At 35.8% G+C, this 27083-nt stretch overlaps 1 protein-coding gene across 1 annotated transcript; it reads right to left on the bottom strand.

Annotated features, from left to right (window-relative positions):
* Positions 1-1949: 1949 nt before the first annotated feature.
* On the bottom strand, positions 1950-24458 carry EPYC (epiphycan). Its single transcript, XM_057423584.1, has 6 exons — positions 24291-24458; positions 9759-9912; positions 6969-7127; positions 5265-5467; positions 3655-3750; positions 1950-2120 (listed from the first exon to the last, which is right to left on the bottom strand). Exons 1-6 carry the CDS (start codon positions 24456-24458, stop codon positions 1950-1952), a joined length of 951 nt encoding a protein of 316 aa, XP_057279567.1.
* Positions 24459-27083: the final 2625 nt, after the last annotated feature.

Genomic DNA, 27083 nt, shown 5'->3' with positions numbered 1-27083 from the left:
TTCAGCTGAAGATTTTAATTATATAAAATACAAGTTTGTGACAGGATAAGGTTCAGAGATTTCTAGTGATAAGATACTGTCTGCCAAACCAGCTTGAAGTGATACACAGCCAGATATAACCAGAATATAACCAGACCATAACCAGACCATAACAGCTAACATGAATTAGTCATTTAATGTGCATAAGATAAAATTCTTATCAAATAGATGTCCCTATGGGGTAGAAGACAGATTCAGCCTGTTGACTGATCCCAGAATTTATGATAGAGTCTTCCCCTTTTCCTTTCCTAATTTCACATATTTATACCATTTGATTCAGGTTAGTAACTCTCTGTAACCCTCCCACCATATACAGAATGTCAGTTAGTTTACATAAGGTTACCTCGTTTTCATCAAAAGGACACCCTAATCATGTTTTGCTGACATATGAAGCCATATGTTGATGATGTCCATATGCTTCCAGGATGTACCAGTCTTTCAATCTTCAAGGGTAGTCTTTCCTGATTAGAGATTTGTTAGCCCCGTTTCTTGGTCCACCTACATAATGTAAAGCCTCCTCTCCCACTATCAGCTCTTTGTTCATCAGTGTTCATTCTGATCTTGTAGAAGGCCCTTGTATCTATCTAGGTTTTTCCATAATAACACAAGTTTCAATTTTTTAACTGTATGCTTATGGAGCTTGAGTGACCCTACTCATACATATTTTTATTACTGATGGTTGTAAAATTCTCTTGTTTTTGCTTTTAAAAATGGCACCTTCAAGTTCCCCCTCCTAAAGGGAGCATAATAGAGCCTGGCCACAGTGCCTTCACTTTGCTCCGCATTCTGTTCAGTTTCTTTTAGTATCTGCCAGGATTGCAGGGCTGCCTGGGGAACTATCACCAGGTAGATTCTGTGCGTACCAACTGCATCCCACCCCTTAGAGAAGCAGCTGCATTTTATCCTAAGATTTCCTTAGTGTTATAACTTTGGGGGGCCAGGGGGAGATGATCTCTAATTTTCCCCCATTTTCCCACAGCTCTAAAACCAGAAAAGCAGAAAAATTCAGTGAAATTATTTCAAATAACTGGAAACTGAGCCATGCCTTCACAAGGACATTTGTGACTTGAGCATTTGAATTCTGGTTCATAGGATATTGAACTGCGATATTTTTTGTGACTGTGTAAATACATCGAGGGGAATTTTTTCCACTTCCTATGCAGAATAAAGTCCAGTACTTCTCTAACAGGCTATTTTACATGAGGCTTTTAGTATCCAACTGATATGGTAAGCAAGTTTATCAAAGATACAGAAGATAGCTTTGGGCGTCATCATTTTACACAGACCAATTAATACTGAAAAGCTATAAATAGTTCATGTGCATTTGGGGGTAATCTGATGCAAGTTTAAACTTTAAATTTCAGTACTGATTCAAGACAAAATTCTGTTTGCTTTGGAAAATGCATTTTTTGGCATATTGCTAGCACTTTTCCAAAATGAAGGGACCTTTAAGGAAAGACATCAAAAAGTGGAGGAGTCTCTGAGAGAAAATATTTAATTAAATTAAAAGGGATAAATATTCAATTGTGTACACATTTTATTTCTATTTTTTATTTACTATGCAATAGATTTTAACATATAAAATATTTCACTTTAGAATTTTTACATTAGATCTGAATAATTCAGCATAAAATGTTACATAGACATTGATCTTTTATTACCTTTGGTACAGTTCTGGTAGTAAAATATTTTTCTTGATATTGCTATACAACTTGCAGTTGGGTAGATAATGGAGCTGTCTTTAAGCATTTAAAATTATTCTTTATATCTCAGTAATTGATTTCATTATTAATAGAAATATTTACTAAATTAATGAGATTTGGAAAAAAACATCTTCCTTTGTGTATCAGTGAGCTAATAATTTTTCTTTAAAAATTCTTATAGTTTACAATATTGGCTTCTGTCAAAGCTTAAATGAGGTTGCCAACTGGCAAACGGGGTAGACACATGTACGCATAAGGGGTTCTGCTCAGGTTGATGGGGTTACCATCCAGTCTGATGTCTTCAAGAGCCCTACGTACATAACTAAAATCTTTAATTTTGCAGAAAGTGTCTTCATGCATCTCTTGAATGTTGTTGTTCTAAAAAAAACACAATAAAGTAGATTAGAACAGTCATCTGAAAGTATTTTTTTTACTCTTTGAAGAACAATTTATGGATGTATTTTCAATGCCAACAAGATACTTTCTTGAATCCAAGGGCCAGATTGTGGCTGCAAGTCATCAACAGAGAAATCTTCCAAACCAGGGGAAAAATTCTTGGTCAGTGTAAAGCTTCAAAACTAAGTAACCCAAAGCATGTGGCAGAGACAGCCTTTGCAGGAGAGGCCTGGTAGAAGTATAGAGTGTTTTCATTTCTGATATCATAGTGAAGAGACTTATTAATGCAAATTGGAACCATCATAGGTCAGTGCAAAAATCACAGACCAATAATTATCATCCTGACAACTTGTTATGCCTCAACCTGCAAAGGCACAAATCTGCAATCTGATCTGCGACAATTTTCTTTCCTCAGATCCTCTCGTATTAGCTTAACCCACATCTGTATATGTACAGGGAAAATTTAATGCTTTAGATTTTATTCCTTTGCTTTAAATTCCTCTCATATAACTTATCTTCACCAAGATTTTGTTCTTTAAGTAAACAGTTTCCAGCAACGAGTTGCTAGAATACAATATTGTCTGAAAATTGAGACTAAAATGGTCATGTCCTAAAATGAGGGCTGTCTGAATATTCTTCCCATCTCCACTCCTTTCATAGTCAGAAATTGATGTGAAAAGTTGAGCTCACTAGCTTTAGTCTGTAGCACATAGCACTGACTATTTAATTTACAGGCATGCGCAGGTGAAAAAAATAGCTAGTAGGTAGAGTATTTCTGTAGATTTATTTATTGAAAGATAAAGATCAAATTATGTAAGGTGCATTAAGTTATTTGTTCAAACATATTTTTCTGTATTTAATATAAAAACTTCTGAAAATCAAAATTGGACATTGGTACAAGAGGAGATAAAGGGAATGAAGCAGAGGTGGAAAAGGTCAAAAGGAAGAATTCAGAAACAATGGTTTAGGTAAAAGCAAATTAAAAAAAAAAAAAATACATAAAGATGATGAATGGAATGTTCCAACATAGTCAAATAAAAAAGTTTGGCTGAAAGATGTTTTTTAGTAAGTGTGAATGACCTGTATTTAAAAAGACAATGAAACATAGTCTATATAGGTACAAGCACTACGTAAAACAACTTTCTTTGTGTATCTAAATATATTCCTGATGGAAGATTTGTATGAGCAGTGTGAAGGATTTCTGTCTTTGAAGTCTTTTAGACTAATGTTGCTCTTGACAGCTGTGAACCTGACTTTAGTCTGTACTCATGGTAAATCTAGAATTTTATGTTTGAAAAATATTGTATTACAAATTTTAATAATTAATGCTTAGTTGACCCAAATTTTACTTCTTTCAAATACTGTTTTCACTAGTTAATTGCATGTTTCCAATAGTTTTTTGGTCAAGTATGTACAGTTTTGGATAAACAGAAGAAACAAAAAGACAATTGCTACGCTTTCCGGTTTTACCTACTGTTTGAACATGGCAAATAGAGCCATTACTTCTGTAGCCTACCTGAAGATGAAGAGCTTGGAGGCTTTCAGGGAGAGGCAGTGGAATGTGATCCAGGTTATTGTCAGTGATGTAAAGATGCTGCAGTTCATGTAGATCCTAGATAATGAATGAAAAGATGGGGGAAAATGACAGACATTTAATATCTCTAGCAAGTAAGTTTGAAATCTGTCACTGCAATGAGCACTGCTGGATACTAAGATATTTGGTTTCAGCATGATATGATTGAAAAGACAGAAATTCAAGACAGTCATGAACTTTCATTTGTATAGGCTGAGATTTGTTGCTGTCAAAGATTATGTGTTTGGATTAAAATGAAGGAAAAATATTTCTTTGAAGTCTCTAGAGACTTGGTAATTAGAGATGCAATTTCAATGATGTTTTTCTGAAGTGAAAATGCTGCCTCTCCCAGTGATTATGCAAAAAGGCTTCCTATTCTGTTTATTTTCCTGCTTGTGTGACAAGCTTACTGAATTTTGCAGAAGTGTATTTATGTTGAAGCAAACTATAACTGCATAAGAAATGCCTGATCTAATAATTTCTTTCATCTGAAAAGGTAAATATTTTTTTCCCTTGACTTAGTGAAAGAAGGAGCTTTATCTGGTAATTATAACTATAGTAAACCTGGCTAGGTCAATAAGAATCAGTAGAATACTCTCATTTTGCCCACTTTTTATACACATAATTTGTCATTGTACCTAACTACTTTGAGTGCAGTGTCTTTTTTTAATTCATAGTGACAGAACTTTCAGATGTCAGGGTGAAGGTTAGTGGCATATGTAGAAGATTAATACTGAAATTTCTTCGTGGCTAAAATCAGGACAGTGAAGAAGAAAAGGGTGCTAGGCCAGAGTCTCAGTTTAGAAGACTTATTTTTTCCCATCATTCCTGTTCCCAAAACATGCCTCGTCTTGGGCTAGGAAAAAATATGATTGTGTAACTGCTGTTGATTGCTTCATTAAGAACCTGTTTTCCAAAGGAGAAATTCAGACATGGCTGGTTACAGCTACATTCTTAGATAGAATTGAATAATGCATATGATCCAGCTCTGACATATGAAGCTAGCCTATGTTCTATAAGGACCTCATATTTCACGTGCAGTTAGGAGTAGTACATGGCTACTTCTCCCCACCAAAATTTTCATGGAAGGATGATCACTCACAGGTTCCAAATTCCCTGCTTTTCAAGGTGGAAAGAAAGTATATCCATTTAATGAATAGTCTAGCAAGTTCCCCTGTAGATACATTGCAAAGTAGGTTTGAAGGAGCTCTATCCACAGCATTGCCCTTTCCCCCTACCTACATCTAAGGGAACATTGAGCATGTTTCTGGAGTCTTGCTAGTCATGTGGGTAGTTGGTTCATAGATATATACATAATGTACCATCATATGTCTTGTGTGGATTTTTGTAAAGAAGAATAAAAAGGGTTCTCATGTCGAGCTGATAGAGCTTATATATAGTGGTCCATTTCCATAGATTACCCAGTTGTCAGTACAATCATGGTGCCTATAGTCTTAATAGTTTTACTACTGTAGATGGATACTTAGGCTGCTCTTCTGACCACTTCCTTTGTAAAGAGGAACAGAAGTCTTTCCCATCAAACCCAGACTTACTTTAAATGCCTCATTACGTATTCCTTTGCGACCAAGTCTGTTCTTACTAACGTCAAAGAATGTTAAGGTAAATGGTAATTCAGGGAGTCTCCTTATCCTATTATCACGCAGCACCAACTCCTGAAGTTGGGGCAACCTCCAGAAGGCATCTTCATGAATCTCTGATATAAAGTTTGCAGTCAAATCAATCCTCTTTAAATTGTCTGGCAGAAAAATAAAATGGAACAGACATGTAAGATTGTATTCCCTGAAAGTTTTTCTGAAAAAAGCAGAAAAAGGCAAAAGGGTTATTTAAATTGTAGGTGAAGTGTTTTGAATCAGGCTCATTCCTAACACACTACGTGATAGTGTTTTCTCTCTTTCTCAGTATAAAATGTAATAATCCATATTTGAACAGTTCTTATTAAGAAGGAAACCAACATCTTGTTCTCATGCTGTGTATAACTGTCTGTTATTCATCATATATCTTCAGTGAAAGATTTTAAAGTTAATAGTTTTAAAATTTCTGTGTGTTCTGGAAATATTTAAATGGCTATGGTTTGGGAAAAAAAAACACATTTAAATGGAAATAAACATATTCCCTACCCCCTTGTTTCACATGTTTCTTTATTTTCAACGTTTCCTTCTATGTAAGAAATTTGATGTATTGATTTTTTTTCTAAACCACCCTTACTTTTTCCAATCAAGAAAGAAAAATTAAGCTGATTTTTAGCAAAAGAGAACAACATCTAAATATCAGTGCACTAATATGCATTAATTTGAAATGTATTAATCTTGTTGTTTAATTATATTTTCCATCCAGAATGTTTTTAATTTTATTTTATTTTTTCTTTTCTTATGTTAACAGCATATTTTGGCCTAAATAAATTTTCTCTCTTAGAATTTATTCTTCTTGCTTTTTTATACAGCAAACATGGTCCTTCCCAACTTTCATCTTGGTTTGAGCAAATCAATCCTTTATAGTTTTCTTTCATAAAAGGATCTTTGCCTTTCCCTGGGTTACTGTAGTAGCCTTTTTAGACACTGATTACACACTTTTCATCCTGAAATCAATAAGCTTTATTTATACAAAGCTAGGTCTAAAAGAATATGACTTGATATTCAAGCTGGTGAGTGCATAGTATTCCCTCTCCCTAAACAGGGCAGACCTAATACTTCCTGAAAAAATCAAGTATCTTTAAGAAACTTAAGCAGTGAATGTGGCAACATAAGGCTCCTAAATCACCAGTTTTAGGCCACAAATAGTTTTGCATTAGCAGTTTTCATTTACTGAAGATTTTCTTAGATAATTCTGGAACAAACTAATGAACATATAATTTAAAGGTAAAATTGAAAATTAAAAGTTTTTTACACAGATAGTTTGCAAATAATTTAAAGTATGTCTATTTAAGAATTGATCTTGCTTAGGAAAACAGCACTTTCTTATATGCTACAAATATTCTATGAGATATAGCTTTTTTTCCTACCTTTCTAAAGCTGATTACAATCCAGAGCAAAAAAATAGATTAATATTGTTTTCTCTAATAATTCAAAAATTTGACAGAGAATCTGCATTTGAAGTATTGACCTTTGCATTCAAAAATAGCAAGCTGCTTCTCCATACCGTGATGAAATATTACATAAAATTAATCTCTATGTCTTAGATTAGCATGAGCCAGAAATAACAGAAATTGAAGTTAATTACACCAATACTACTATACATACTTAAGTTAGCAAAGTCATTTCTGTTGATCTTCCTGATTCTGTTGTAGCGCGAGTAGAAATACATGGTTTTCTTAGGCAATGGTGGAACAGCATAAAGTTCACGATCATCACAGTAGACTGTCGTTCCTAGGCATGTACACAAAAGGCAAGTAGGAAGACCTATCAAAGAATTTGAAAGAAAACAGTTTGTTACAAAAAAGATGTACAAAATTGATATGCAAATTACTACAATAAAATGCTCACCTAAGCGCATCCTAAGATTTTGTTAATGATAAAATTCACTCCTACTGTGTTTTGATTACAAGATCGTATAATTACAAGGAAGTCAATCAATTCTGCTTAAAACTATTTTTTCTGCCTGTGCCCATTGGAAAGTCATTTAACTTGTTCTGAGCAGTGTTTCTGAGACTATGAAAATAGAATATTAGGTGACAGCAGCCAATCAAGATCAATTTCCCTCTTAACTGACAACCATGCACTTCCATCCAGCTGGAGAAATATCAGTTAATGACTGAAACTTGATATGATTTCCCAAACTTGGTTCTGTAAATAGTATTTCTGAATAATTTGTAAAGAAATTAAAATTTTCTTACAGAGCTATGGAGAAGAACCTCAATTTCCTTTTCATATTTTTAAACTACATTTTCTGATTCAGAAATTTAGTATCATGAAAAATTTTTCTATCAGTCTGAGTTAATGTAACTTGGAGACCATGTTAGCAAAACATTTCGTTACCACTAGAAGTGTATGAAAATGAAAAAATAATCCATTTCATCTTAGTCATAAAACTGCATGAATACCATGAATTCAAATGTTTCCTTAGATGGCACTGTTCAAATTTGGTGAGAATTGTGACACTGACTGTGTTGTCTGAATGGCATTTTTTTCAGGAAATGTTGTTAGCTGCTGTGAGCGCTGATTTTTTGATACATCTTTTCTTTGATTATGGGTGCAAATCAGCATATCTGTTTCTCATCTTTTAATCCCATAGAAATGCTTTTCTGTTTCATTCTTCCCTCCTCCTTGCAGCAGATGGCTCTTTGTTGTTCTGATTACTTTATAAAATTGCAGCATAATTAATGAGTATGAAAACATTTTTCTCCAGATCAGTTGTTGCATAGAAGATTTACCTTTTTAAACTGTGTCAGTTACCAACAGACTGCAGTAACTAACTGAAAGGTGGGTTATATATGTGGGGTCTTTTCAGGTAAGATTAAAGAGTCAGCGACCAGAGTACTCTTATAATTACATATCTCCACTTTGGCATCCAGGAATAATTGGAGAGATAAGGTTTTTAGTGTATTTTCCCTAACTTCCTCCACTTGAGAGTTTAAATTAGTTACATGGAGCAAGCCTGACACAGGGAGAAAATAAACTGTCATATATTGAACTATTCCAAGAAATCTAGGCCTAAATAGATGTAGAGTTTAGGATAGCTGACATTTTTTGGAAATATTGCAATATAGTACAGGAAGAAAGTTTCCTCTTCTGTCCAATTTTTGGTCTGGGAGGAGTGTTATTTGTCTCTTATGTCTGATGTAGATTGAAACAAGACAGACGTATGGGGAGGATACAGAAAGATATCAACAAGAAAAATGAACTTGGCTTGATGTTCCTGACCCTTGTAGTCTTCTATCCAGCACCACGCCAAGAACAGCAGCAACATCTGATGAGAAAATATGTTGCTGAAAAAAATAAAGACACAAAAAAGATCTGATTTGATATGTTACATCCTTGAGCCTCCCATACATGGCTGTAGTTGATGCACTGGTTGATTTGCATCCAGTGCTCAAAAATTTTGACAGAGACAGAATTCATGATACGTAAAATACTTGAAATGTTTTGTAACATCCTGCAGGTTTCAAAAATGGAGAAAATTGTGCAGTTTTTTCCTGAACTTCCCAAATTTTTGTTTCCATTTTTATTTGTTTTGACATAAGTATTTTTTGGTTTGGTTTAGGTTTTTTTACCTGGTCAAGGATCACCAGTAATATGTATAAAAACAATACTAGGATCTTCACTAAGGACAGAGTTTTGGAAGCATGATTTTTTTTTATTATTTTTTTTTTCCCATCAATGGCACTTATTTATAGTATTTGGTATAGTAAAAAGTAGGATTTTCCTGTTGTATGTTCGTCACCATACAACACAAAGGCCCATCACAGCTATGGATGACTCTAGTGCACATCAACTACAAGTTTAAAGTAGCTGTTAACAAATGCCAGTTATTAACATCACAATGTTTGTGTGGGAAAAGACAGATTGCATTTTAAAATCTTAATTCCTCTGTGTGTAGAAAATCCTTATTTCACTACAGCTAATCAGAAGAACAGAAAATCAGACTCATCCAAAATTTTAAAATAGCTCCCTTTCCTGAAGTTTTGCAGTTTCTTGTTTTCATGGTCAAAAATTCATCCACATATTAATTGCATTCTGTATGAACAGACTTATAAAAATCATGTAATATATCACTATAAAATAAAGATAGTTGGTAATGATATTGAAACCCAAGTAAATAAAAAATACTTGTAGCATTTGCCAATTGTTAGAAAATTTTTAAATTGTGTGTAGGCATTAAGTAAAACTTTATCTAAAAAAAAGCTTCATTGTTTATTTTCTTGGCATGAAAATAGCATGAAAACATTTTGACTAGGCGCCTATTGAATTTCAGATAGGCATGCTATATCTGTCTTCAGTAAGAGGTACATTCATTTACATTCATAAGCAAGCAAAGTGGGCTTACTCAAAAGCATTACTACACATGCAAAACTCATTTTTCTTCCTACTAACCATCTTGAGTTTGGGGTCCAAGAACCCCAGACCCCTGTGCTGAAGACCCATCAATTAATTTTGGTGTTGATGCTTCCTCTTCAAGTTCATCACTCAATGGTGCAGAATAATAATTCTCTTGAATTATAGAAGGTAGTGCTGTCCCAATCTCTATCTAGGGAAAATTAAGAGGGAACAGGAAATATTACTTGTTTCCACTGAGAGCTGTTTCTCTTCCAGTTACTTATATTCTCCCACTAGAGGTCACATATGTTCTGAGGTTTAGTGCTTGTTCTGCATTTTATCCCACAGTTATAATGAATTCTGATGATGTATAAACAATTAATGAACTCCAACATAATCACTTTTTACCTCAGTGTTTTAAATGTTTTGTTGTATGCATACATGTACATACTTTATTAGCGAGAAAATGTGCTAACAATGCTTTTTCCATGTTTATTTAAAATTAGATGTGTGATAAAAAATGATATATTCTGTGCAAAAAATGAAAATTTGCTGTGAAGCACCAAAGAAATGTAAGTCATTTAACCAAATTGTAGATTGTCCCAGCATAAATCTAAATGCAATGTAGCCGTGCAGATGATGTTTTAAGAACACTAACATACTTTAAAAACCTTATTTTCTAAGAATTATGAAGTCTAAGTTCTCATACTGCTTACTAACACATTGGCAGTGATTTTGACAATTTTCTTGGCAGGTCCTTTCATGGAACTAGAAACATTTTTAGTTCTCCACTCAACATAATTGTCAAACCAGTTAATTTTATTGTGTTAATTTTAATTCTAAAGATTAATTCTGTTTATTTTGTATAGGACAACTTCAGGATAAAAATAAAGATGTAGACTTTTTCTTGCATTATGTTACTCCATAAATACCATAAAGAGTATTGCAGACTTCCCAGGTTTGTTAAAAAGGGGCCCTCATTTGCAAAAAGATAGTGTTTTACTGCAATCACCCAGACACTGAGAATCCACCCAAAAGTGACTTTTGCGAGTTACTTTACCACTGTATCTTGATTTCCCAGTGTATAATAATATTGTTTGACCATACTAGCGCCTCATTTGAAAGTGCACTTTTTAATTTTAAAAGCCCAGACAATTAACTAATGTCCTTATAGGGCTTTGCACATCTGAGGTAGAAGTCAAGTAATACATGCACCCCTGTGGGCGCTTCACCACTGTGCTACAGTTGATATTCTTTAGCCTATTCCTAAGGCAAGACCAAAAATAGGAATTTCATCACAGTATTCTTATCCCAAGTGTGAAGGCACTGAAGCCTAAAATTATACTTCATCAAAGATTTTCATCCTTCTCGCACAAAACCTAGCATAAACACAACACAGCATAAAACTACTGAATCCTGAGTTTTTCACCAGACCAAAATCTCTTTTCTTGAGATCATCCCCCAGATGCTGCTGGCTTTGTTGTGACCATGGAGAACCAGTTGTTGAAATCACTCACATTAGTTCTCATAAATTCTAGTTGTAAAAGACAGGTAAAAACATCCAGACTAGAAAAGTGTTTAGGATTTCTTAAATTAGGCTTTCTATGTAGACTGTGCAAACTAATGGAAGTAACACACCAAGCACAAGCAAAGCTTTTGGTATATTCTGATCACTATTTAAATCTCTTGGTTTAACTATATAATATTCAGCAAGTAGTTATTTTTCTCTTTTTATTCTGGACAGGGTATATTTTAAATATATTTTTGTGAAATGCTTATGTGCATTTGTCTATATAAATATATTTACTACAATTTTGTAAGTAAGCCCCTTACACTTCATAATATACTCCCTGGATCTTTGGTGTAGCTACATATCATTACTAGCAGTATTAAATACTATGATCTTGAACTACTTGAAAACACCTAAATGACCATCTAAAATATATTTTTTTGCACAGAAATTGCAAAAAATTTATGTGCAAATTTTTTTAAGTTATATAGTGGCCATAGCTTCAAATATTTTGCCTCGATTAGTTTCTCTGAGGTGAAAGACTATAGAAGCAATGAAAAAACAGGAAGAATTCTGAACCTCACAGACTCCGATTTTGACTGAGCGCACTTCAAGTTTTCTGTATATTCTGCAGCTGTATTCCAATAAGGCATAGATACTATTACTTGGTAGGATTTATGGATAAAAATGCCCTGATACAGTTACTAATATGCAGGGTGATCAGTTGAGCAAAATGAACTTCAGCTGAACTCTAAGTAACCTGTTGATGTAAGAGTGAGGATATACCTTGCTCCTTTGAGCAGACAGATACACAACGTTCCCATCTCCAGCACTGAAAGTGGAACTGCTTAACTAGGAATGGACCTGGGGACAAATCAAAAAAAGACTTTGGGAACAAAGGAAATGGGACAGATGTTCTCCAAATGGAAGAAGCCTAGAGGGAGATGCATTCCAGACTTTTGTTGACCCAGGGTAGTACTGCATTAAAGTGTTTGCACATGCTGTCTACTTCTTCACCAGTTCTGTGAAATCAGCTAAGATTACCTGTCCCAAATTTTGGGACAGAAAGCAGAGATTTTGAGACCTATTATCAGCTTTGTATGCATTTTTTTGTGGCAGTTCTAATGAAAATAATATTCTGGACAAAAGTATTTTCAAGACACAGTTTGTAAACAGGAGTCAGACCTAAGATAAAGTTCCTTTCACTTGTCATGGGAGTTGGGTCATCTACACTGATGGCCACTTCTCTGAATATTTGAGAGCAGACTTCATGGAACTTAACTACCTTGGGATTTGTGATTTACTTTATGTTATCTCAGATGTTCTTAGTTGATTAGTCACTGTAGCTGTTGGGTACCAAAGAAGTAGCATTAACTTCTAGTAATTCTGTTTCTAGACTGTTATCTCTTTCTTATTACAGGATGTTATCTCATTTTGGAGATGCACAATTGAAAGTCTCCCCATAGTTTCCTTGTCAATATGCTAAATCTGGGTTCTAGAGAAACTGTTCCAAACAGTTAGAATTATCAATTCCATCTCTTGCACCAGTTATGACTGTCATAAAGAAGGCAAATTATTACAGTGAATTTATGATGTTGCCATTTTTACACTGGTAATGGAGTAGGAGTTCAGATACGTGTGTACTACATACCAGACCCAGAGCATGAGCAGTATTTGTTTCCTCTACATAGGTACATGTGGAACCGTTAACCTAAAGGTAAAAGTCTGTTTTCCATTATTGGTGATCTGATCCATGCATCTTTCTATCTTTTGCGTATTTGATAAATCACGTAGGATTGTAACAAAACAAAGATATTTCTTGGACTATACTGTGCAGAACGATTCTTCATCTTCCAGATGTTTGTTAATTTTTGGCAACATGGACTTTACTGAGAAATTGAAACAAAAATGTTTCTATATCACTCAATGGTAATATTTTTCATAGGGTTTGGGAGGGTTTGGGCTGGGGTTGTATTTCTTTTGCTACTCTAAGTAATATTATTTATGAAAAATCAAAAAGCAGGAAGAATATTGTAGAGAAATACAATCAAGTTTGGGGATTTTGCCAACAGTTGCAAGTCTTCAAATTGCAACTACCCTGCCAAGCCAGGTATAATGTATGGTGTATGAAAACATTTACAGGGGATCACATCACCTACCTTTAAACACCTAACTCTGTGGTTTATAGTTACTCTCCACTGTCTCTGAAATAAATCAAAAGATTTAGAGGATACCAGTGCTGAATATTAGCCACAGAGTATGCCAAAGGAAACTGATATCTCTCTTAAGATTGCAAGAGGCACCTCTTTCTTTCTCTGCCTGATATTTATCCAATGTGACTACATTTACAAATGAAACTTCTTAAAGTGGGTGGCAAATTTAGAGGCACTTTCAGATCAGGAAGTTGCAAAAGTCAAGAGAACAGAAATCTGAACATATCAAAGCGCAATAAAATACAATTGCTAAAAGTCAAGTTGTAACTTCAGTCATCCATAGGCTAGGCATTTAGTCTATGCTAGCATCCTTTCACAGTCAGCAGAGAATGAGATAAAACTTCTGAAAAGCAACTCCAGCCACTGACCACAGATGTTTCTTTTAGGATGAGCTCTTCAGGTATCTATCTCTCACCAGTGGCTGAAGAGGTGAGACAAATGAAAAAGCTTTTAAGATTGGAAATGGCTCAGGAGGCTGAACTCTGTGTATGGGTAATACAAGTAAGATGAAAGAGTATCTGTCTACTAGGAGTCAGTAGGGTGGAACAGAATAGAAATGTAGGTAAATGTAACCTATATGAGGATTATAGACCCACATAATCTATGCAAAGTAGTAAAATACAGAAAATAAACAGATTTAAAGAGGAAAACAGCAAGGCTGGAAGCTGTCACTTGCTACATTTCTAATGTGGTGTAATTCCAGGGATAAATGTTTTGTCTAATGTTTTATGTTTACATCTTTTAGGATCGAAGTTGAAGTATTACATGTAATTAGTTTAAATCCACAGGAGAATCTGAACTATGTCCTGTTTCATTTCTTCTTTTACCGCAAAAAATATACTTAAAAACACAAACGACGCTTCAGAACTTAACAAGAGACTTGCTAAGTCTCTTGTTGTAAACTTGAAGGGATGGTTGCACCACACTGACCCATCAAAAGGAACTAGTTTTCCCCACAGCTCTTCTGAAATTACCAAAGGCTTACAAGAAAATGCCTAACTATGGCAGAGGTTTTTGGTTTGTTTTCCTTTCCAAAAGTGGATTATACTTGTTTCTTCTTGAATTTGCATTTAAAGTCTCTTTTTGTCCTATTGGTTTATGTTAAAAATAAATAGATCTTTGAACCATTGCATGTTAATGCAAGAAACACTTAAACTGCGATGATGTAGCTCAGATAAATTGTCCTTTTCTTGTTGAGAGCTACATAAATAAGTTGTGTAATAAAAAATTAGTGTAATAAAGTCAATCAGATCTTGGGGAATGGGAAGATGTTATTTTTTTACAAAATCCCTAAGTAAAGTTATTTTACCTACTCACACTCGTTCTCTCAGATTTTAATTCCTTGTACATTTACAGCCACATATTCCTACATATCTAAATGTGTATTCCCTACTGCTCTGGCCAGGATCACCTGTGTTCAACACAGAAGACAAGGGATAGAAGATGCTGATTCCTTTTAGTGCCTCTGGGATTCTTCTTGACAGGCATTGAAAACTAACCTTTGGACAATTTTTCATCTAAGATTCACTAGCTGTCATAGGGTAGTTGTCTTCCTCAGACTCTTGGATACTCCAATATCCATTGATCTTAAGCCAGGTTGCTGCCCACTGCCTCTTTTCCTCATTGGGAATGTGATTTCATGATGGCTCACATGGAAAGGAATGGTATATATTGTATTCTATAACTGTATTTCCTGTCTGCTGGGGGTAAGATGAAGTGCTTTCACCAAGAAGTCACCTATGTTGCAATGTTATCAGGGTGAGGGACCTTTGTTTTTTTTGGCATAAACAACACATTCCTCAGTTTTACTGCAGGGAACAGTGTTTTGGAAGTGGTGCAGTCGAATACAGCGTCCTTCTTATCAATGCAGATCACTATTTAACCCTTTAAGCCTTCTAATTTATTTAAGTTATTTTGTTATTTCTGTTCGGTTTGACACACACATACACATACAGTCAGACTAACCTTAATATTTAACTTACAAAACTCTAGCGTTGTAACTCAGTTATCTAGAAATTTGTTACTGTGGCTTCAGCCTTGGAAAATACAGGTAGACCCTCAGTTACTTTTGATTAGTCTTAGACAAGAGAAGTAGTCTTTTTAGCACCTTGAACACAGTATCCTAAAACTTCTTGTCTCAAATATGTATATATTTCATGACTGATTTTACCTGAGTAAAAAATTAATGCTACACAACATTGCTAAAAAGATTTTACTGACTAATTCTGTTGTCTGAGAATAAAGAAATTTGATATAAACTGAGCTAATTTGTATTTCCCTGAGTACAAATGTAGTCAAAGTCTCCTTCCAGAACTGTATTTGAAATTACAGATTTTGTTTCTAACATTCTGCTTTGAGGTCTATGCAATATCTGAGCCTACAAAGAGCGCATTCCTTTGAAACAGTGCTGAAGTTTTGACAGACACAAAATTTCAAAGATAAAGATGTCAGGTTTCGAAATTGCACTACTATAAAGCACAAAAGAACTGAAAACTAGTCCTAGATAGTTAATAAAGATTTCCACAGGAGCTCCCACTAATCCAAGCCACATACACAGCCAAAGCTGGACATCACTCAGAGACCAAAGCATCTACCAGAAACACTGACAGCCCTCAGACTTGTAGTAAGGAGCTGTCTCAGATCAATTTCCAGAGTTCACTGTAAAGGAGGGTTCAGGGTCTCAAGCATATTTCCTCTTGCAGTCCAGGCAGACCAGGCACTGCTGGAGCTGATCATGCTTTTGCCCAGTTCACCAGTCTGTCTTTTCCTAAATGCATTGTGACTGTTTTATTTTAAATTTCAATCCAAATTAAAACCAATCAGTATTAGAAACATGAACAAAAAAGATGATTCACTCAACTTCATACATTGAGTTTAAGCTTAGTCTCATTGCATTCCTGGTGCAGACAGTGGAGGAAGAATCACCTCCTGAGGGAGGTTCAGCACACATATGTTGCGAATTAACTCCCTAAGGTGCTTGTCCGTCTTCTTTTGGCTGTAAAAGAGACAATAAAGGCAACTATATCTTCTACCAGACATCAAGGCCAAAGTGTGGTGCCAGATCTGTTCTTCCTTCAAATTTCTACAGCTTATAGTGCAAAGACGTTTTGTCTGATTTGATCCAGTCTGGTATGTACACATAGATTGCAGTGATACAGACATAGTGTTCACAAGCTGCTGTATCTTCATAACTAGAGAAGTTTCTCATAGTTTGTCTTCACAGTGTGAACTGTCATGCTATATAGAAACATCCTGTCAGTGTAAGATCGGTTAACAATTATATAATGACAGGTTCAGAACAGGAATATGGTACAAGGAAGAAAGAGCTGAAGATGGGGGCATAGGTATGATATATTTCCTGCCATTGGAAGGGACACTCTACGCCATAAAGATAGGCATTGCTACACAACTCTGAATATCAAAAAAGGAATTATAACAGAGCACTTTTTTCTGCACATTAATTTTCTGTACTTCATAGTTTTTCTTGAACTTGTTGTCTGAACTCTATACCCAGGATTGATAGCTGCAACTATTACATCCAAAGCTACTATTTTCCTTTCTATTAATAAGGCTTAGGTCAGGAGTGGAAATTGAAAAGCAGAAATTGAAGATGGTTCAAGCTTAGGCCTCCCATAAAGAAAGTCAGAGCCAAAACCATTCTTGAGAAGTAACATTTAAAGTAAATTTTCAAACCCCAGATTTCCATGATGTCACAGTAGGGATTGTGCTGCTATGAAATATGTACAATTACTAATGCAGTACCATTTCTATACTATTTTTTTCTTTAAACAAAACAAAAAAACTGGTACAATCATTAAATAGAACAGCTATGCTGATACTGGTGGGCAGCCCACTAAGTCTTTAAGAATTGATGTCATCTACTTGGACTTGTGTAAAGCGTTTGACACTGTCCCACACGACATCCTTGTCTCTAAATTGGAGCGACATCAATTTGATAGATGGACCACTCGGTGGATAAAGAACTGGCTGGATGGCTGCACGCAGAAGAGTTGCGGTCAATGGCTCAATGTCCAGCTGGAGACCAGTAACGAGTGGTGTCCCTCAGGGATTGGTGCTGGGACCGGTCTTGTTTAACATCTTTGTGGGTGACATGGACAGTGGGATTGAGTGCACCCTCAGCAAGTTTGCCGATGACACCAAGCTGTGTGGTTCGGTTGATACCCTGGAGGGAAGGAATGCCATCCAGAGGGACCTTGACACGCTTGTGAGGTGGGCTGATGCCAACCTTATGAAGTTTAACTGTGACAAGTGCAAGGTCCTACACCTGGGTCAGAGCAATCCCAGGCACAGCTACAGGTTAGGCAGAGAAGAGATTCAGAGCAGCCCTGCAGAGAAGGACTTGGGGGTGTTGGTCGATGAGAAAATGAACATGGGCCGGCAGTGTGTGCTTGCAGCCCAGAAAGCCAACCATATCCTGGGCTGCATCAAAAAGAGCGTGACCAGCAGGTCGAAGGAGGTGATCCTTCCCATCTACTCTGCTCTTGTGAGACCTCACTTGGAGTATTGTGTGCAGTTCTGGTGTCCTCAACATAACCAGGACTTGAAACTGTTAGAACAAGTCCAGAGGAGGGCCATAAGCATGATCAGGGGAATGGAGCACCTCCCATATGAAGACAGGCTGAGGAAGTTGGGGCTGTTCAGCCTGGAGAAGAGAAGGCTGCTTGGAGACCTCATAGCAGCCTTCCAGTATCTGAAGGGGACTATAGGGATGCTGGGGAGGGACTCTTCATTAGGGACTGTAGTGATAGGACAAGGGGTAACAGGTTAAAACTTAAACAGGGGAAGTTTAGATTGGATAAAGACGGAAATTCTTTCCAGTTAGGGTGGTGAGGCACTGGAATAGGTTGCCCAGGGAGGTTGTGAATGCTCCATCCCTGGCAGTGCTCAAGGCCAGTTTGGACGAGGCCTTGGGTGATATGATTTAGCGTAAGGTGTCCCTGCCCACAGCAGGGGGGTTGGAAGTAGATGATCTTAAGGTTCTTTCCAGCCCTAACTATTCCATGATTCTATGATTCTAAATGGGGGCCAGAGGAGAGTTTGGATGAGCTGTTGAAACAATAACAGAATACAAAGAGGCAGAACTCATAGAAGGAAAAGAACAAACCAAAGGAAACATGATTACTTAGCCTAATATGAAAGACCTCAGTATTTTTCAAAGGATTATAATTAGATAATCACTAAACATGAGCAAAGATAGAGCAGACTTGGAGCAGAACCCCTTCTGAGATGTGCATCAAACCACACTGGATTCTGTTTTGAATGGATCTAAAATTATTCTTATCTTAAATGTTCCCTAAATGGGATAGAAATGCATGTTATTTAACTTGGCAGTGTTCAGGAAAAAAAGCCTTTATAGCCATTGGTACCATTTAGGAAATGGGAGTAATTTTCTAAAATATCTGTGTCCTTGTTTCATATCTCATGTCAGTAGAGATGGTGCACATTACTTCTTTCTGGCGGAAGTCACAAAACTTGAATTTGGGGGAGCCCAGAAGGAGGGGAGGTTAAGTGACGAGGGAAATCAGGGGAGCAAGCAGCTACTGTAAAAGGTCTATGTATTCTCACTATGGAGTTTCAGCAGTCACCTCTCTCAGAGGAATTTCATATAATGTGATATGACACATTTGCAACGCCATTGCATATCCAACTTGAAGACTCTTTTTTAATGAAATACCTGCCACAAAGATAGAAAAAGCAGTGTAAGTCTCTCAAAACTGCAAAGTGTCAAGAGGGAGGTCTTGCACAGGACAACCCATCTTTATGTGTGCGTTAGCAGAGATGCTTTGTGTGTATGTGCACATACATATAAGTGGAGGGGTGTGTATAACTCAAGTTCTGAGCTTTGCGAAGGCACCTGAATATTATATCAGTTTAATTAAAATTCAGCAAGATAATGCAGGGTCAAATATAAGGTTTTCACAATGCCTGTTTCTGATCATTTTATGTATCTACTTTCTAGCTCACTTCTGTGTGAGCTAGAAAAACAAACCAAGATCAACCTGTATTCAAGTCCCTTTTTTTGCTACTTATTCAGTGCTAGGATAGCTCATTTGCTTCTCAACCTTGTTGATACCCTATCTTACTGATGAAAACATTTTTCTGATGCCCCTATATTTTCACTTCTTTGTCTAACTTAGCTTTTCCTATCTAAAGAAAAATGGACTGATTATATTTAACAGGTTCTATAATCAAAAGTTTCAACATGATTCCATTAGACATTAGTAGCTGATATATAGAGTCTCTTTTGACAATCTGTTTTTCTCACACAATATCAAAGCAAATTTTGAACTTCAGAGTGAAAAACTGAGCTTTCTTTTTTACTAGCAAGAAGCTTACAGAGGAATGCTTTTGACAGTCTGCCTTCATTGTATCCATTTTACAAAAGGAAATCTATTTTTGTGTATGTTTGCAGAACAGCTGGGACAATGAAGACCCAGTCTTGACTGGGGCCTCTGATCCCTACCATGATATAAATATTCATTGAAAGTAATAATGAAACTTACTGTGAAGAAAAGGAGCAATACAGCAGCTCAAGTTTGTACTGTTGAAACTGTCAGTTTCAGAAGATAAAATCAACATAAAGCTTGTACGCTGTCTTACAGTGACATTCCTCTGAAGCGTCTTTGTCCTTTAGGACTTTGGAATTTTTTCCTTGGTAATAAGTTTTTTTTTTTTACATTGCCTTTTTTAGCCATTATCTAACAGAGCTGGTGCTGTTCTCCCTACAGTCTCTATACACATTTTATTTCTGACTGTTATATTACGTAAAGTTTTTTTAAGTAACAATTTCTTTTGAGATGCAAAGCTTCAGCTACCTATTCCATGTATCACTAACCTGGGAACTTGAAAACCACAGATTTTATAGCCCATGACCCACCTAATACATGAAAATGCATAGCTTTAATTAAAGGTTCAGTACAATTCTCCCAAGTAAATCATTGCTACAAGTATTTCCTCCTTGCAAAATATTTCCATTAAAAATGTACATATATTGAGTACAGTGAAAAGAATGCAAGAAATGAAACAATGTGACATGGTTTACTGGTAGACTTGATAGTGAAAGATTAATGGTTGGACTTGACAATCTTAAAGGTCTTTTTGAACTTAAATGATTCTATGTTAGCAGCCAATGCTAGATAACCTCTGATTCCTCTTCTCAAGTAACTTTTCCAAACCTCAAAGTTCTTCTAAAATCTGTGAGAAAAATAGACAAATTTTGAGTGGAAAATTATCAAGAGCTGTTATCTAGATAAAATGTTCTTAGAAAAATGTTTGCAAGGCAATAAAGTGTGTGTGTATATGCACGCATGCACTTTATTTTTGGCATATGTACTTCACAAGGAAAAACAATCCCAGAGTATGAGAAGTAGGAAAGAATTCATGAACTTGGCTTCAGTCACTCTTAATTAACTTTATTAAGCTGAAATTTAAGTGCTAAGCCTGAGACTGGTGGCTAGAGTCCATCTAAAGTTAATTGAGGAAGGTAGTGCATTATGTCTGTCTGGGAATGAGTTAACTTTCCCCACAGTAGCCCTTCTAGTGCTGTACTTTGCATGTGTAGCTAGAAGGGTGTTGACAACACACTAGTGTTTTGGTGACTGCTAAGCAGAGCTCTCACAGCATCAAGGATGTCTCTCCAACACCCCTACCCACCCTCAGGCTTGTAGACTGGGGGTTGGCAAGAGGCTGGGAGGGTACATAGCTGGGACAACTGACTCAAACTGACCAAAGGGATATTCCGTACCATGTGCCATCATGATCAGCAATACAAAGCAAGAGAAAGGAGATGGGGAGTGGGGTTGGTCTTTGTTATTAAGGCATTTGTTTTCTGAAGAGACAGCTACATGCACTGGGGCCATACTTCCTAGGAAGTGTTTGGATATCGCCTGTTGATGGGAAGTAGAGAAAAAATCTTTTTGCTCTGCTTTGCTTCTGCACTCAACCTTTGCCTTTCTTCATTAAACTGCCTTTTTTATGTCAGCTTATGAGTTTCTAATCTTAACTTCTTCTCCTGTCCCTCTGAGAAGGCAACTTGGTGGGCTCCTTCAGCCAGCCAAGGTCAGTGCACCACAAAAATATTCAAAAGTATGATTCATACTTGTCTCGAAGGATGATCTTGGAATGTAGCATCTAATTTTAGACAGATAGAATGAATAGAAGGAATCCCTCAACAATTACCCCTCATTTTGGTGGTTACACATCAAACGAATGATTACAGTACGCAACAGGCAACATTCTGGAAAGGACATACTGGCATAGGCACTTCTGAATAATTTCTTAAGATGCACACGTGCATGCATAACTCCCATTGAAATCAACAAAAGCAGCACACAGAACGCATCTGACGTCCTAGAACCTTTCAGTCTCCTGGACCTGCTGAAGATCAGGTGGATGCATAACCTTGGAAAGGTTTCATTTCTCAAATGAGTCTATAAATGTGTTAAACAGAATGATTTCTTTTAAACATGGCTGAATTTTAAAATGAGGACAACAACAACAGAAAATGTTATTTTGTTTATTTTCTCAGTGCTTCAGAAGACTAAAAACTTGATTCAGAGCTCTCTAAAATGAAATGCAGGCCTTAAATCAGAGCCTGAGTTACTGTACACAGGCTAGATTGAATGAAGGCCTGCTGTTTGGGCCTCTGTGGTATTGCTCATCATTTAAGCTATGCATAATAAAAACTAACTTGCAACCTTGAATAAATATTGGGTTTTACACATAGAGAGATTTGTGTAGTTCACATATTTATGATAACAGGATTGCAGGGAGCAAAGTCATAATCACGAACAAGAAATCAAATGCATTCTGTTTAAAACTTGAATGACATCAATAATATTCAGTGTCTAAGACAATGTGCAAGACTGAAATGCATAGCTATAAAGCCTGCTTGTTTTCTACAGCCCTGACCATTCTGAGCTCTCCCTGGTTTAGGGGAATTGTGAATGCTTAGGTTTGTTTTGGGTGGGACATGGTAAGAAGAATGTAAGCAGAAAAGGATTTTGGCTAAGCATCTAGGAAAGAAAAGGCTCACACAGGGAGGTCCATCCATATGCAAAGCAACATTCATTCCAAGTACTATGATGGATGACCTTCTTTTGAATTTTAAGAAGGCTGCCTGAAGAGCTAAGTAATGTGCCATAATCCTGCTCCAGAAAAGAAATTTACAAGACAAAATGAAAAGACTTTTTGGACTCTGTCGATTCCATACTTCCCTAAAGAAAGCAACCTGTGATTGAACCTGTTGTATTTATTTTCCTTTTTTTTTTTTTTTGGGTGTAGTATTGATCATCCTGAATTTCCTTTCGGATAGAAAAGAATCACCCTGCCTTGTCTCTGCTCTTCACTCAGACTTGGAAAGAGGCCACCCTATGCTTCATTGTCTTAGGACCTCAGAGAAAGAGGACAGCACAGGAGGGTCCCACCTACCATTCAATGCATTCCTAAGGAATCTATTGATACAATGAGAAAATCTCTGTGTTGAGGCATATACAAAATAGCCTCACCCATTTCTGGGAAGGAAGCCATTTTTTAGCACTGATAAAGGCTTCATCTTTAAGAGCAAAAGAGCAAAGAAAGACAGAAACTGTAACATATTTGTCAGTGTGAAATAGAAAGAATCAAGTATCCAGTCACTAGAAGCGTGGTGATTTTATCTGGGAAGAAAGCTCTAGCTTTTAGGTATGTAAAGAGCTTTGATTCTGCATGGCACAGGGGATCAGGCTAAAGTCAAAGTAATTTCTTTAAGCAAATTTCTTTGAAGCAAATTTATTTTCAGTACTTAGACGAGAAAAATTGTTTTCTACACATTGTAAGGTTCTGATCTTAGTGAAAACTTTGAGATTACTTTTATAATACGTATAAAAAAATATTCTTAATTCGTCTTCATCCTTTGACTTCAAGGGTGCTACCCAATTTTGATCCGATGAAAGATCCTGTCCCTCCTGCTGCAGTCATGGTTCACTCAAAAGAACATATTAACATGAATTATGTACTGCTATGTGTAAAAGTACTAAAATATTATGTGTAATAGCAAACCCCAAAATTATTATTTAAATGTTTTTCACTCAACTTTTATCCCACTCAATCTTGAATTATACAATGCATATATCACCTTCAGGAAAGTGGTGCCCATCCTGACACAGCAGAGTGAGATTAAAATTAATGCAGCCTTTTAGCAACGTGGAGAAATACAGAAATACAGGGGAGAATGAAGCATGTAAGTCAACATACTCATAGTATAACAGAATTTCAGCAGGATTTTTTCAGTAACCTTTAAGTGTTTTCCTTTTCTTTTTTACTTCATTTTGCCCACTTCTCTAATAGAAATAAAAACCACTAGCATTTATAGCCTTGAATAAATACAAGAAACACTTGCATTGAACATTACTACAAGAAATTACCTATTGCTACAAGAAATAACCCCAGGAAACCGCATTTTACAACCTCGTTTAGTGGGGAATCCTGGATGGCCTATCTCAACTGTGTTTGTATCTGATCCAGACAGACAACTCAAAAGGACAATCTCCAAAAGATTTTGTGGCAACACAAAGAAACCTGAGGGAAGCATAGTACATTTCACCAGCTCTTAATGATTACCACCAAAAAAAAACCAAAACCCAAAGAAGAAACAATCAGGAAATCTTTTGGCCACATTTGTAGATTAGGGAAAATCTGAATGAACTATGGTGTATTATCACCACAGAAAATTGTTGATCAACCTAAGGCAATAGCAACCACATACGTAGATATGTCTGACAATGTTTTTTGTGGCCAAGAAAAAAACATTAGTAACCTTTGCATTTGTGCGCTTTGGAAAGATAGAATAAGTGATATTCTGATTACCTCTAATTCGTCAGACTGCTCATTTTCATCATAGACAAATGCCTGAGGCATCTCTCCAATTGGTATGTCATAGAACTCGGAATCATAAATTATATTATCAGTTATAGGTGCAGCTCCAACAGACTCAAAGATAAAGAATCCCAGAAAAATATTTAGAAAGGTCTGCATTCTGCTTTCTTTTCTGAAAAAGAAGAAAATGGACAAATTGTGGGTAATCTGGTATTTGCAAAAAATCTATGAAAATTTAATCTCACAAATACATTATTTTTATGTGTCAAACACTATTACTGATATATAACTCATTTATTCATGATGACTCAATGGTTTATTCTGTTCCTGGACCTAAGAAATTCTGCAGACTGCTTTGGCCATACTAACAAGAAAGATGTATTGAGTTTTATTGGTATAAACTGGCCTCAATGAGAAAGTATCATCTGAAAAGATGAAAGGATGTTATACACTAATCTTTTCCCCTTTTCATCTAACTTCACTTATTTCCACTACATCATTAAAAAGAGCTTTTGAGAAACTAGCCAAAAGCTAAATTATTATATTATTTGTCTATTACAATAAATAATCTTTTGAAATGTGCAACAATGTAATTTTGCCTTCTGCTCCACCAAAACCCCCAAAATATTAGAAAACATTAGGACCTCTGTGTTTTTTGCTGCCTCTGGATGAGCATAATCAAGATACTTTTCACCTAGTAGGTTTTTTGCCAAAATATAATTTTAATTAGTTGAATGGTGTGGCATATGTGGACCACGGCTTCTGCAAATGTCTATGGAACAAAATAAAAAATAATCTGTGTCCTCCATAGCCCAGTAAGTGGCAGTACTCTGAACTCCTTCATTACTCAATCAGCACCATTTTTAAAGTAGTGAGAATGGTAGCATAACAGTCACCTGCTCTCCTTTGAGAATAGAATTGTAAAATCGAATTTTCACCCATCTAGATGTTCTGTTTTAGCAAAATAATAGATAGTCATGCTAAGCTTGAATATAAGTTTTTATATGTTCCCTGTTCTTTGTAAGTGATTCACTATTACCCTACAAGATGGCTGACACAAGGCTTTTTTCAGCATTCTTTACTTACACCTTGATTTAGATAAAGTACTCGCTAAATTCACCAATAGCACAGGCAGTAATGAGCAGTGTGTAAGTCCATAAATTGTACTTCTGATGTGATGCCATATTACACACACTGAAATATTTGGTTTTTAAACTGTATTTATTTAAAATAGGTTTAGTATAAGAAAAATATGTGATATTTTTTTAATGTGTATGCTAAGGAACAAGCTGAATTTTAGCTTCATGAAAGGATGTCTTTATGAAGCTGGTTTAGGCATGAGGATATGAAATTCCTCTGGGGATGGTCAGCAACACAAGGCATTCATTTTTCCCTCATTTGCTTTATTCAAAAAAATTTCAGCTGCTTCTGAGAGAAGATAGAGTCACTTGGGCTTGTATATGAGAAGACTTAGTTGAATTGCACCTTTCAGTATTGGTTTCTAATATGACTAAAGATACTCTAGTTTGCTACCAAAAAATGAAATAGAATAAAGTGAAATAAAAATGCAACCAATCTCTGAAAGCAAAAAACAAAAGCAAAACCAAAACCAAAAAACAAGTATACTGGAGTTTGTTTCTTTTTCCCTGCCGTTATATTTTCTACTGCTTATTTTTGACAGGACTGTTTCTGGTCTTGCTTTTCTTTTGCATCTTATTTATCCCAAATGATTCACCTTTAGAGGATGTTATCTATTAACCCAAAATGTAATACTAAGATGTCTGGTGTAATTTTTCCTCTGAATAAACAACTCCTAAATAATAATAAAAAAATACTTATGATTCAAAATTGGTCTTGTTACACATTGTCTAGAAACAAAAGGTTTTTAAAGGTTATAGAGCCTGATAAGTATTTCATTTTGTATATATAGAGAGAAAACCAGCAAATAAAATGGTAATCTTGGTAAAAAAGAAAAAAAAAAATTACTTATGACTATAGTATCTGCACTAACTTGCGGAGTCTGCATGTCTCTATTTCCCGTATGCGTTATACATTGGAACACACTGCAATGATATTGGCATCTGCACTAGTTGTAAGATCAAATATTTTGATAAAGATTATGTACTCCTCTCACAGGAAGGAACTAAGACATATCCAGGGAAAAATAAACAGTCTCCTCAATCTGCAGCCTGTGAATCAGTATTATGCATGATAAAATAAAACAAATAGTATAAAAATATTTCCAGAGTTAAAAATCAAATTAACTGTTCTAAGAGAAAGTACCAAAACTTACCTTTAGCTTCCAATCTCTCAAATAGGATGGAGTTACTCAGAATGCAGAGCCAGTGGTATTAGACCCTGACCAATGGCAGTGGCATTCTGGGACTGTGGGAGGTGGTACAGCTTCTACCCTCAGTTGGAGACCTCAGCCCAGGGAGTTTCTCGTTCTTGAAACACCTTTATATTTGATTTTGCTGAATTGAATTTTAACAAGGTCAAACAAAGGTTGATTGTATGCAAATGGCATTTATTTCATGTCACAGCTTTCTACCTCTTTCCCTAAAATTTCTTACTGCTCTTACAGATGATAGCAATAACATTCTGTAAACAATCTTTTGGGTGTACTGATAATTTAGAAATTCATGTATTCCAGCTCCCAAAATCAAGGCTTAAGGAAATTAGATTTTAAATGAATATTTTTTTCCTGTATGCAGCATTTCTATTTTGGGGCTCATCATATGTGATAATACTTAATGAGTTTAAACCTGCTGTGGGTATCATCAG

Source organism: Pezoporus wallicus, unplaced genomic scaffold (genome assembly GCF_028554395.1).
Source record: "Pezoporus wallicus isolate ANWC-B61680 ecotype Strahan unplaced genomic scaffold, APGP_CSIRO_Pwel_v1 contig_7722, whole genome shotgun sequence".
Taxonomy (NCBI): Eukaryota; Metazoa; Chordata; class Aves; order Psittaciformes; family Psittacidae; genus Pezoporus; species Pezoporus wallicus.
Note: the sequence above shows the minus strand (reverse complement) of the source record. Positions and strands in the feature narration are given on the sequence as shown.